This window comes from Cebidichthys violaceus, unplaced genomic scaffold (assembly GCF_023349555.1).
Source record: "Cebidichthys violaceus isolate CVI_PGR_0920_01 unplaced genomic scaffold, fCebVio1.0.p SCAF_17, whole genome shotgun sequence".
NCBI classification, from domain to species: domain Eukaryota; kingdom Metazoa; phylum Chordata; class Actinopteri; order Perciformes; family Stichaeidae; genus Cebidichthys; species Cebidichthys violaceus.
Window position 1 is genome coordinate 979311 of NW_027176340.1, and position 12922 is coordinate 992232.

The window sequence follows — 12922 nt, forward strand, 5'->3', positions numbered from 1 at the left end:
CATCAACACGCGACAGAAACGGGTGAAAGGTAAACCCGGCTGTGTGTTTGTACGTCACACACCTCTGCGCTACACGAAGCAGAGGTCTGCGACAGACAGACAGACAGAAGTATGATGAACGTGAACAGAATTGTCTCGAAATCCGTTCAAATCGGACAGCGGCTGCTCGCGCGTGACACGAGGCATGCTGGGAAAGAGGTGGCGCGCCTTCAGCAGCGGAGGTCCATTAGAACCCACTCGAGGAACCTTGCCTACGCGAAGGATCTGTTCCTTGGTCAAGTGAACAAGGTAACGTCTCTGGGTGTGTACATGTCAAAGGAATGACGGTGTGATGTGTAATGTGTGTGTGTGTGTGTGTGTGTGTGTGTGTGTGTGTGTGTGTGTGTGTGTGTGTGTGTGTGTGTGTGTGTGTGTGTGTGTGTGTGTGTGTGTGACCCCAACCTTACACAACTAACCGCCTCTCAGTTATATGTGCTGCGGCGGGTCCGCTGGTTTCAGTGGTGCTGAGTGACCTCCATACTGACATCATTCTGGATTACTGACACTAAACGACCTCAGCTGCTGCATTTGTTTATCAGTAGAGTGTCTCACTGTGTAACGGTTGAAGGATGAAGAAAAGGATCGTTCATACTCAACGAGGTCCAGTTAGAAAGAACCTTTGTAAAAGAACCTGTCCTCGCGCAGAGCTTCAGATGTCACATTTTAATTGTTAGACCTCCTGTCTGTCTGTCTGTCTGTCTGTCTCTCTCCACCCCCACATATCTAACTCAAGCCGTACATACATGTGATTGGCTGAGTAGCATCACATGATGTGCTTTACAGTGCATGTAATTGGTCGGTGTGTTTCCTGGACCACTGAACGAGTACCGTAAAGGCTAGAAAAGCTGCAACGCTTAGGTCCAGGGTCCGGATACAACGACGTCTGGGTCCGGATCCGGACCGTGGTCCAGCCTATTGGTGATCCCTGCTTATAGACCTTTTTCCAGGCGGCAACCTCCGTTAAGTGTCTTAAAGCTGCATTCTTTCTAGTGTCCACCAGGGGGCGACTCCTCTGGTTGTATAGAAGTCTAGTCTAAAATGACTCTACTTCTCTCTTGATTTATTCCCTCAGTAAACATTGTAAACATCAGTTTATGGTCTCAATCTCTAGTTTACAGTCGTCTTCATGATTCTGCGTTGTGTCTCATTCGTCTGTCCCTCAGGCTGAGGTCTTTCCTTACCCGGAGATTGGAAATGAAGAAGTGGACGAGCTCAACCAGCTTGTTGCTCCCGTGGAAAAGTTCTTCAACGAGGAAGGTGAGACAGAGAGATCTGATGAGCAGCACACAGTCATGCGTTGAGTATCGATGCTGGAGTTGACGCTGAAGGTTTGTTGTGATTTCAGTTGACTCGGCGAAAATTGACAGAGAAGCCGAAATCCCTCCAGAGACGTTGAACGGGCTGAAGGAGCTCGGGCTGTTTGGGATCATGGTTCCGGAGGAGTACGGTAAGATGACCAGCTTAACCTGGTTATGACTGTTAAAGCGCTGACTAAGTTCTTAGACTTAGGCTGGGGTTTAGGCAATCCATTCATTACAGCTTCTCCCCCACCCTGAGTTTGAAACGGCTCCACCATGGTTCTCTCTCATGCAAGTTACAAATACAGTGATAGTGTCACCGTGTCCTGTCAGCACAAGTTAAAGGAGGTGTCTTATTTTGATGGGTTTTTTTGTCTCAGGGGGTCTCGGATTGTCCAACACCGTGTACGCACGCCTGGCAGAGATCACCTCGTTAGACGGCTCTATTGCCGTGACACTGGCTGCACATCAAGCCATCGGCCTGAAGGTAAACATGAAATGACGTCACATTGTGTGTGTTAAGTTCTTCTCTTCACCCGACACATCGTAGGCGTGTCCGTCATGGGGAGGAACCGGAGGGAAGGTTTTAGCCAGGCTGCAACCTCGATTGAAGCCGATGCAGACGTTACTTAAAGCTGCATTCTCTCTAGTGTCCATCAGGGGGCGACTCCTCTGGTTGTATAGAAGTCTAGTCTAAAATGACTCTACTTCTCTCTTGATTTATGGTCTCAGATATCAGTTCATGAAGCCGCGATGACGATGTCCACCTCTTACATACAGTCTGTGGTTTTAGCCTGTGAGAGCACAGGTCGGTGTCGAGGTTCTTGCTAACAGCTGTTTGGTGTTTCAGGGGATTCTGATAGCAGGAAATGAAGCCCAGAAGCAGAAGTATCTGCCCAAGCTGTCCTCTGGAGAACACATTGCAGCGTTCTGTCTGACTGAGCCTGGAAGGTAACTTCACTGAGACCTCATGTACAGTTTGCAGAACCAGTCGCAGATGAAGATCTGTAGAATCAGACAACGATGGTGACTCCAGTGATCCAAATGTTTACAATAACTCCAGTTGTAAAGTCCAAAAGTCCAAACGTATTGAAGAAAAGATTGATGTAGTCAGTCCTAAATTCAAAATATTGTGCTTCAATCCATATTTGTTGGCGTTCAGCCTTTCAAAAGTAACATTTTATAACATATTAAATACTAACACATCCAATGAATTTGTGGATTTTACATTTTTTGTCGGTTGATGTTGTCATTAAATATGACGACGGACTTTCGACTCGTGACGAGGTTTCAGTTGATCGTAGAACAAGTTCAGCTGCTGTCAAGGTTGTGGAAAAACCACAATGTAGCTTTTTAAAAATAAAGCCCTTCAAAATCACATTCATGAGACAATTTGTCTCATTTCAGATTAGATTTGAGAGGAAATGGTGCATAGTTACAAAATCGTTTCACCTCAGGTTGATAGCAGACCATCTCAAGGTTTCACTCGGAGAGAACCAGGACATTCTGATGTAGCATTTCAAAATAAAAGCCCTTCAAAATGGCATGCAGGAATTGTTGCCAAAAGGAGCATCTACTGAATACTAACTTGAAGCTGGGTGAATACTTTTGCAAACGTGTATTTTGTACTCTAGATGTCGATCACATTTTACTTTGATACTTTGATCTTTGCTCTGGTCGGGTTAGATTAACTAACGCTCCGTTTGATCCTTTTCAGTGGAAGTGATGCCGCCTCCATCCAGACCCGTGCGACTCTGTCGGAAGACGGCAAACATTACCTGATCAACGGCTCCAAGGTGAGAGCAGTGCATTGTTTTTGACCCTCTTTCATTCACTATGGGTTTTGTCCTGAACTCTAAAGGTCCCACATCTGTCAACTTGTGTTTTCACCAGTTTTGGATTTCAAACGGAGACATGGCAGACGTCATGACCGTGTTCGCCCGGACGGAGGTGGTGGTAGACGGCGTGAAGAAAGATAAGATCTCCGCCTTTATCGTGGAGAGGGCTTTCGGGGGCGTCACCAGCGGCAAGCTGGAGGACAAACTGGGCATCCGGGGCTCCCACAGTGAGCCGCTCACGATTCAGACAGGAGGGGGGGTGGGGGGGACACATGGTGGTCTTTGGTAGAGTCTGTGTCAGTTGTAACCAAACTATTTTTTTTTTTTTTCAGCTTGCGAGGTGTCCTTCGACAACGTCCCGGTGCCGGTGGAGAACGTCATAGGAGAAGTCGGCGGTGGATTCAAGGTACGCTTCATCCTTTATCCACGTGATTCTGCTGAGGACTCTGCTGAGGACTCTGCTGAGGTCTCTGCTGAGGTCTCTGCTGAGGATTCTGGTCTCTGCTGAGGTCTCTGCTGAGGTCTCTGGTCTCTGCTGAGGTCTCTGCTGAGGACTCTGCTCAGGTCTCTGCTCAGGTCTCTCTCTGCTGAGGTCTCTGCTGAGGTCTCTGGTCTCTCTGCTGAGGACTCTGGTCTCTGCTGAGGTCTCTGTTGAGGACTCTGCTCAGGTCTCTGCTGAGGTCTCTGGTCTCTGCTGAGTCTCTCTGCTGAGGACTCTGCTGAGGTCTCTGCTAAGGTCTCTGGTCTCTGCTAAGGTCTCTGGTCTCTGCTGAGGTCTCTGTTGAGGACTCTGCTGAGGTCTCTGGTCTCTGCTGAGGTCTCTGTTGAGGTCTCTGCTGAGGTCTCTGGTCTCTGCTGAGGTCTCTGTTGAGGTCTCTGCTGAGGTCTCTGGTCTCTGTTGAGGTCTCTGCTGAGGTCTCTGTTGAGGTCTCTGCTGAGGTCTCTGGTCTCTGTTGAGGTCTCTGCTGAGGTCTCTGGTCTCTGTTGAGGTCTCTGCTGAGGTCTCTGTTGAGGTCTCTGCTGAGGTCTCTGGTCTCTGTTGAGGTCTCTGCTGAGGTCTCTGTTGAGGTCTCTGCTGAGGTCTCTGGTCTCTGCTGAGGTCTCTGTTGAGGTCTCTGCTGAGGTCTCTGGTCTCTGCTGAGGTCTCTGTTGAGGTCTCTGCTGAGGTCTCTGGTCTCTGCTGAGGTCTCTGCTGAGGTCTCTGGTCTCTGTTGAGGTCTCTGCTGAGGTCTCTGGTCTCTGTTGAGGTCTCTGGTCTCTGTTGAGGTCTCTGCTGAGGTCTCTGGTCTCTGTTGAGGTCTCTGGTCTCTGTTGAGGACTCTGCTGAGGTCTCTGGTCTCTGTTGAGGACTCTGCTGAGGTCTCTGGTCTCTGTTGAGGTCTCTGCTGAGGTCTCTGGTCTCTGCTGAGGTCTCTGGTCTCTGTTGAGGTCTCTGCTGAGGTCGTGGCTCTTTGCTCACTGAGCTCTTTCTCGTTGTGTCGGACAGGTCGCCATGAACATCCTGAACTCGGGGAGGTTCAGTATGGGCAGTTCTTCAGCTGGAATGATTAAAAAACTGATCGGTAAGAAACACCAAAACGTTATTAAAGAACTTCTGCGTGTTGGTTTTGTAGAGATCATTTCATTTTGACTTTTTTTGTGTTTATAGAATTGACTGCTGAGTACGCCGCAACCAGAAAGCAGTTCAACAAAAGTCTGGGTGAATTCGGAATGATTCAGGTACGTTTTCCTCCACGTCGTCAATAAGCGTCTCCACTCGTTGGGGTCAGAGGTCAACACGGCGTGTCTTTGCCCTGCGACTGTAGGAGAAGTTTGCATTGATGTCTGTTAATGCCTTCGTGATGGAGAGCATGGCGTACCTGACGGCGGGGATGATGGACAGACCGGGTCTTCCAGACTGTTCTCTGGAGGCCGCCATGGTTAAGGTGAGACGGGCTCCTCATCAAGTCTTGGTCATGTATGAAATATAGACTCATAGTCTCATATTGTGTCTTCTGTTCAGGTGTTCAGCTCAGAGGGAGGCTGGATTTGTGTCAGTGAAGCTCTGCAGATCCTGGGAGGTCTGGGTTACACCAAGAACTACCCCTACGAGCGCTACGTCAGGGACTGTCGCATCCTGCCCATCTTCGAGGTAAAAGGGGACGCCTCAGGTAGCCAGGTTCTCCGTCCTATTTCTGTCACTTCTTGGACACAAAGAGGGGAATCACACGGGTTCTATGTGGGCGGGACTCGACTGCAGCTGGTTTCAGCGGGTCAGTTCCGTAAGTGGCCACCAGGTGGCACATTTGACTGTGAAATCAGAGGTCTTACATGGACTACTAGTTGAGGACTAAGGAGTCTTTCTGTAGTTTGATGAATGTTTCTGTGACTGAGCTGTGAATCAATCACACAGATTTTGTATTTGATTTTGTGCACTTTTTAAGGTTCTGTTGCTGTTTTCAGGGAACCAATGAGATCCTGAGGATGTACATCGCTCTCACAGGAATGCAGTACGCTGGCAAAGAGCTCACAGGGAAGATAAAGTGAGGTTATGGAGGTTATTCAATGCATCCGTTGATGTCGTGACATTGGACGAGATGTAAATTGTGATTTTTGGTTAGCGTCGTTGTTTTCTTCTTCTCGTTGTTCTTTTTGTTGTGGACACTTCACAACATGAACATCAAACACACGTTTCATAAATATCCTGAAGCTGTCGCCGCTAACGCGTTAGCAATGCGCGTATTTAACAGCTACGTAGCCACATTAGCATGTATTTGGAGACGTGTCTCCGTGTCCTGTATTTATTCTGTATTTATTACTACGAGCGACTCCTTTCCTTTTACACATAAGCATCTTTCTCCATTGATGTTATAGAAATATGAATACATTGTCTGCTTCTCACGGTGGCGTCTCTGCAGGGAGATGAAGAAGGGGAACATCGGCATGGCTTTGGGCATGGTGGGCAAGAAGCTGAGGAGCTCTTTGGGAAGTCCGGCGGACCTCGGCCTGACGGGGAAAGACGGAGTGGTGCACCCCAGCCTGGCGGTGAGACACGTCATCTGAACGTCTAGAGGGTTTCTGTAAAGCTGTCTCTGCGTTGGTTGACGCTCAGAGTTCTTCTGATTCCAGGAAAGCTCAAAGAAGTTTGAGCAGAACGTGGGCCTGTTCGGCTCCACCGTGGAGAGCCTGCTGTACAGATATGGAAAGGTAGCGTGTCTTTCTTTTACCTTCTGGAGAGCAGAGTGTGGTTGTCCTGCTGAATGTACGAGTGGTTTCCTCCTGGCAGCAGACGTCTGTTTGTGTCTCCGAGGTGTTCAGACAGCTGCTCTCTGTCTTCCTTCACTGTCCCCACAGACGCTATAAACCTGCTGGACGCAGATCAGCTCTCCCTGCTTCCTGTAGCGTTCCCTCAGAGGGTTCATCTGCTGAGGAATGAGACCCGGCGTTTTAGGGTTTTATGGGGATCCGTTAGCAGAAATGAAACATGATATTTATAACTATGTTTCCATTAGTGTCTAATCAGCTCGTGTTTCTGTTAGCTTACAACGAGCTCTTCATATCTACTGGGGGATATAAAAGATATAATCTGTGTCTCGTACCGTTCACTGGAACATGATTGAACCAGAACCTCCTCACTGTACTACAGAGAAGAGACTTTAATCATCTCTGAGGATGTGATGATTGATGATTGACGTGTTGTTGTTGTTGTTGTTGTTGTTGTTGGTTCAGACCATCGTGGATGAGCAGCTCGTCCTGAAGAGAGTAGCAGATGTGCTGATCAACCTCTACGCCATGACAGCCGTGTTGTCCAGAACCAGCCGCTCCATCAGCATCGGACTCAGGAATCACGACCACGAGGTGTGTGCACAGTGCGCACACACACACACACGCACACACACACACACACACACACACACACACACACATTGTTATGATGTAAAGTTTAAAATCTACAAAGTTTCTCTGCGTCGCCTCATAATCAGCTCAGGCTGTTTTCAGTGCAGCGAGTCGTCTGCTGAACACAATCAGAGCAGCATGTGGACATTCTGTCACCTCTGGTTCTGTGCTCTTTTGTTGCCGCGTCGTGTAATTGTGTGCGAGTGCTTTGACTTGTGTACTTGGAGGCAGCGTAGCTGTAATTTGTGCTGCTTTTGTCGAGGTGTAACTGCAGGATGAGGAGAGGAGCTGCAGGCCCAGCGTGTCGACTAACTGCACACCTCTTGTGTTCCATGTAGAACACAAACAGAGACTTCAGAGATCCTGTCTGACTGAATTCCAGTCCAAAAATAGTCATTTGTGTCTTTTCTCTTCTTTCTTTGGCCTGAGGATCAGCGAGTAATTCAAACCAAGCTCTGAATCAAATGTGGCTTCAATCAGCAGCGTAGTTCCACATGATACAAGCTTCATGTTTGGTTTTGGGCTCATGTTTGGTTCATTTTGTGTAAATAATAAAAAATAAAAAAAAACTTGCTAATCTGACATATTTGTGTAAAATGAGACTTGTGGGTCATTGATGAAAAGTGAAGCTGCAGACCTTTGCAACTGTGTGTGTGTGTGTGTGTGTGTGTGTGTGTGTGTGTGTGTGTTTCTAGGTGCTGCTCGCAAACACGTTCTGCAGCGACGCGTTCTTCAAGAACAATTACTGGATGACTCAGTTGCAAAAACGTAAGTAAACACAAAGCGCTAATGGAGAACAGCCTCCTTCTTTTTACTGCATCTCAGTACAAAAGATTTGCACGTGTTGCGGAATTTCCCCCCCAACAACAACAGCCCACATCCCAACACTCAGAGCCCCTCGCTGCGTCTCCTTTGTGTTTTCACACGTGATCCAGACGAACGCCGTGAGATTCCTCGTGTCCGTTTTCTTTCTTTTTTTTTTCAGACTCTCCCGAGAACAACGACGCCAACATCAAGAAGATCGCCAGAGAGGTTCTGGAGAACCGAGCCTACGTCTGCTCTCACCCCCTGGAGCGGACGTACTGAGCCGTCCCGTGTGACGCTGCTCCTCTCCTCTGATTGGACGACGTGGACCGGTCCGGTGATTCTAACAGTACTCGCGTTACTCGTAAACCCAATGAATAAATGAAGAGTTGTACGTCGGTAGATACTATATTTTATTAACTCGGCTTCAAAGGCAGCACTTTTGTGAATGTGGCGTTACGAGCTTCATTCAAAGTGATTATTAAGTTTAACGCTGAAATAAAATACTTGCACAAGATACCAGTTTTGATGCTTATTGGGTCCATACTTCAGTTGTTGTGAGGTGAACTTCTGAACGGTGGAGACGCTCTTCTAGAGGCGGGCCGGTCCCACAAAACCCTTTCATGGTTCTCTCTATAGTCTGCTGGAAAACTCCTCTATGAAGCCCCATTGCTGGGCTTCATAGAGGAGCTGTGTCCATAAAGTTTTATGATTCAAATATGATCTATAGGTTTAGCACATGAGTTAGTCTTGGTTGCTAAGAGTTGCACGTTGGGCAATTGGAGTTATTAGCATAACGAGCTAATGAATAATAGAAAAATGCTCAAAACTCAAGACAGCCCTTAAGACCAATGTGTGACGTCACAGCGACCGTGTCCACGGTCTACGGTCTGTATGCGGTTTACGTATGCTGATCTTCGGAGCAGGTCTTTGCCAATGTTGGATTCAATTTTCTAGAAGTCGTTCCACTTTCAGAGCACCGGGTCGTCCCTGGTTTCCTCGTTGAACACTTCTCAGGCTCTTCTTTCTGGATCCTGAGTTCTCTCTGAGTTTCCTCCCATGTGACACGTGAACCGTGGGAGGGGAGCGCCGCCGCCGCCGCCAGTAGGCAGCTTCTCCAGCCGGCGACAGTACGGAGCTCTGCTCCCACTGCAGAAGGTCTCCTGAGGATCAACAGCCCACTTCACTCTGTGGATTAAACTCTGTAGATGTGATGCTTCTATCTTCATGTAACTGATACAACTATTGGTTTTCCTTCACCGGACGGTTGGACAGAGGGAAGCAGATCGTTTTAGTTCACTGCTGATCTCTCTGAGGTTCCTCCCTGAACTAATCTATCCTCCAGTGTGCTGTGGGAGTGTGTTACTCAGTAAAAAAACCTGATACTGGCTCAAACAGCCGCCATCTGGAGCCTCGATCAGAACCTATCAATACTGGCTCTCGATACCGAGGAGAAGCTTCCAGCCCAGACAGTGAGAGGAAAGAATCCACTCTTGGATGCTGTGACTGTTGAACTCGATGCATTGCTTGATGCAGAGTCTGTAAAGTACTGAGTGTCCCAACCTCAGCTACTATCGTACACTAGAACTGACTAGAACTAAAATATTATACTGAAAACAATATCCTTTACGTTGTAGCTGATCTTTACTTATAAATCATTATTACTTTATGGACATTTGGTCCTTTAAGGCCACCGTACCCTCACTATACGGGTACCTTAACGAAGCGTGGAAGCAGGGTCGGGGGTCTCTAATGTAGACCAGGGGCTCTAGATCTCACGGTGGTCTCCAGTGACTCATTTAAATGAGTAGGTGTCAGGCTCACGTCTAATGAGCGGTAGATGCGCCTGAAGGAACCCAGGCTTGAGTCGTAGAGGACTATCACCTGCTCCTCCTCACTCCCACTCAGCCTGCAAAGCACAACACGAGCTGCAGGGTTCTCACTGGAACCTAAACACGGCATCCAAACAGACGGCGCAGCTGAAAGCTGTTAGGGCGAGATGGTGTCCGCGGGGCTCACTTCACAGGAAAGGCCTCCCAGAGTCTCCTCGCTGCTCCGTGTTTCAGCCCTTCAAGAACAAAGATGCGCGTCCTCTTATCTATAGAGTCCAGTAATGAAATCCAGATCCTGGCCCTCGTCCTGCTTGAAATTCATTATGTAATGCGATAGGGCCGGCTCCATGTTCTCTTATGGCGCAGCACTTTGGTCCAGACTTAAATGTCTGGATGGATATTGGATAGATCTCGATGAGATATTCATAGTCACCAGAGGATGAATCCTAAAGACTTTGATCCCTCGACTTGTACTCTAGGGCAGCCTTCTGTTCGGAAGCTTTTTTGGACCACAAACACTGTATTGTCATCGGCGTAAGGATGAGGTCAGGCTGGACTGTTGGGTCAGTCAAACACAGGACTTTCACCCAGGAGAGTGCTTTGTGTGTCCCGTGTGAAATCAAAGGTCTTATTTTAACTTCACGCTAAACATTTAAACGTAATTCGGAAGGAAATACGATTCCCTTGAAACAAATACAAGACTTTCACCCAGGACACCGCTGTTTGTGTCCCACAAGAAACCGAAAGTCACCGTTGACTCATTTAATGTTACGTTGGGTGTTTTATGTTAAGCGCTTGTTTAAAACTGCGACCGTAATCCGCAAGAGAATAGGTTTGTGCCTCAAAGACGTAATTAAAAATGTAGTCGTATGAGAAGGCAGTTTTTATGAGGTAATAACTTTAGGGATCCTCTGACTCTTCATCTTGCGTCATAATTTCAATTGTCCCATATTTTGGTTTATGACCAAATACCTGCAAAACAAAGGACATCTCTGCCTTTAGTGCTAATTGGCAAATGTTAGCATGCTAACACATTAGTCTAAGATGGTGAACATGTGAGGATGTTAGCATTCTGACTTTAGCATTTGTGTTCCTTAAGATCTAGTTAGTTATTTAGTATGAATTTGGCTGTTTTGTGTCTTGCTTTGCTTAGTTTAATACAAGAAGTAATACCTAACAAATCATTTTTTCTCTACTAAATTACTGGGTGATTGTACCTCTTCAGGCCTCTCGTTATAGAATAAAGACATAAGGGACAATGTGGACGAACTGATCACAACCAGGAGACGAATACAACTGGTGATCAGTGGTTGCAGGTAGACGTGTTTTAGTTATTAAGCTACTCACCTGCCAACACACGGATGGGCCTGATGTCAGCTGAGACGCAGCCAGTCTGATGTCCTCAAGGTTGAAACCATCAATCGTGGGCTGTTGAAATTCTGTTTTTGGCGAGAGGCTTCGAGTCCGTAAACAGTGTTATGAAAAGTCATAGCTCTCACGAAAGAATACATAAACCGTAGCATGATTATGATTACATTATCAATAAGGCAAACGTTACCAACTTTTCAGTGTGACAACTCCCAAAGTTGTCACACTGACTGTGGAGTGGAGCTGCTCACATGCAGGAGAAACGGCGTTCAATTAAAGGAGATGTCTTTTTATTTAAGAGTATTTCATCTACGGACAGAAACACCGAACAATTAAACCAGACACATCTGGAAAACACGGGGAAAAGTTTAAGCACTTTATATTCTAAGGTGCTATAAAATAATATTGTGAGCTTAGTGCTGCTTTTTGTTTCTTCTAACACATCGTAAATTCATGTTACGCTCGTTGCAACGCTACTTTTTACAGGTTCCATCGGGGCTTGACGGCAGCATTGCATTGGCTTAAGCTGGGAGATGAGAAACTATCAACATGCCGTGGATTCATGAGGTACTGACACTTCAAATAACACCAAAACTCTCAACTAGCATAATCCAGGCTGCAGTATGGCGTGTCATTATCCCACTGGTGGAATGGAACAAAGACATTCACTCGAGTGGGCTGTTCTGTACTTAAACACAATGTTGAGGTTCTTCTGATTGAGTGGTGTGTTTATGTTTGTGTCATGGACATAACGTGTGTCCCTCGTGGGTTCATAAGACTCCAGGGACACAGCTGCAGTGGACACACTTTTATTACAAAATGAAGGTTCCTTCAGCGCTCGACCGTGAACTACACATCCTGTCTTCTCTCCCAGGCCTGGAGAATACGATCCGCTACAAAAAAAAAACAAGGTTCCTTTCATGAAGCTTCAACTCAAGTTATTCATCATCATCCGGCCAAAAGAGATCGTCCCTTATGTCCTCGTAGAAAGGACACAAGAGAGTGTCCTCTGGTGGAATCGGACCGCTCTCTACTCTACTCTAGTAGTTCTATTTCCACTACATGTCAGAGGGAAACGTTGTACTTTTTACTCCACTACACTGTTTGATAACTTCAGTTACTTTAGATTAGACACAACTATACATTATGTGTAAAGATTGAACCCAGCGTATATAAAGTCATTAAAATGTGGCCCCACCTTTAGCTGTAACATCAAAGTGATGAACACATCAACAGTTCATCCAGTAATATATATGATATTATGGTGCATAATGATTACCTTACTTTTGTGCATTGTGTGTATGTTGATGCTTTTACTTTTGCAAGTAAGAGTTTGAATGCAGGACTTTAGCTCGTTCGGCTGTTTCTACTCAGACTGAGTTCAGACGCTGCGGTGAAACTAACTGCACAGACGAGCTCATCAGGGATACAGCGAGGTGCGAAACGGGCAAAAAGAAGAAGAAGAAGAAGAAAAGAGTGCAGTTTGAGTTTCTGCTCCTGAGCTGCAGCGCGCACGAGTCTCTCGGGCATCTTCCATGTGAACACGGTCTGACCCAAAGAACGACTGAAGTTTACACACCTGGTGGCAATTACACTCATGGCGAACGAGACCGCTACAGTGGGGCTGTGTGTGTGTGTGTGTGTGTGTGTGTGTGTGTGTGCGCGTGCGTGCGCGTGTGTGTGTGTGTGCGCGCGCGCTCGTGTGTGTTACCGACTCCTGGTTGGGACCCCTTTTGGGTTGGGGTTTTTTTCAGAGGGGGGGGAGATTTTTTTTTGGGAGGGCAGTCCTAAATTCAAACGTGCTCCGTTTTCTTCTTCTTCTTTTAACGCACGCCTCGTTTCAGCTGCGCCACTCCGCTGTCGAGCT

At 47.0% G+C, this 12922-nt stretch overlaps 1 protein-coding gene across 1 annotated transcript; it reads left to right on the forward strand.

Moving 5' to 3' along the window:
• The first annotated feature begins 25 nt into the window (after nucleotides 1-25).
• On the forward strand, nucleotides 26-8372 carry acad9 (acyl-CoA dehydrogenase family, member 9). Its single transcript, XM_068711867.1, has 18 exons — nucleotides 26-288; nucleotides 1203-1296; nucleotides 1385-1486; nucleotides 1718-1824; nucleotides 2188-2288; nucleotides 3055-3133; nucleotides 3231-3402; nucleotides 3508-3581; nucleotides 4662-4737; nucleotides 4824-4894; nucleotides 4981-5100; nucleotides 5178-5306; nucleotides 5618-5697; nucleotides 6073-6199; nucleotides 6284-6361; nucleotides 6884-7012; nucleotides 7747-7819; nucleotides 8037-8372. The coding sequence occupies exons 1-18, from the start codon at nucleotides 112-114 to the stop codon at nucleotides 8135-8137; spliced, it is 1890 nt and encodes a 629-aa protein (XP_068567968.1). The 5' UTR covers nucleotides 26-111; the 3' UTR covers nucleotides 8138-8372.
• The last annotated feature ends 4550 nt before the right edge of the window (nucleotides 8373-12922 follow it).

Bases quoted from the DNA above. Each gene is read 5' to 3' on its own strand.
- acad9 (XM_068711867.1), top strand. From the start codon at position 112: ATGATGAACGTGAACAGAATTGTCTCGAAATCCGTTCAAATCGGACAG. The intron at 1,825-2,187 runs GTAAACATGAAA...TTGGTGTTTCAG, and splicing joins ATCAAGCCATCGGCCTGAAG to GGGATTCTGATAGCAGGAAA. The intron at 6,362-6,883 runs GTAGCGTGTCTT...TTGTTGGTTCAG, and splicing joins TGCTGTACAGATATGGAAAG to ACCATCGTGGATGAGCAGCT.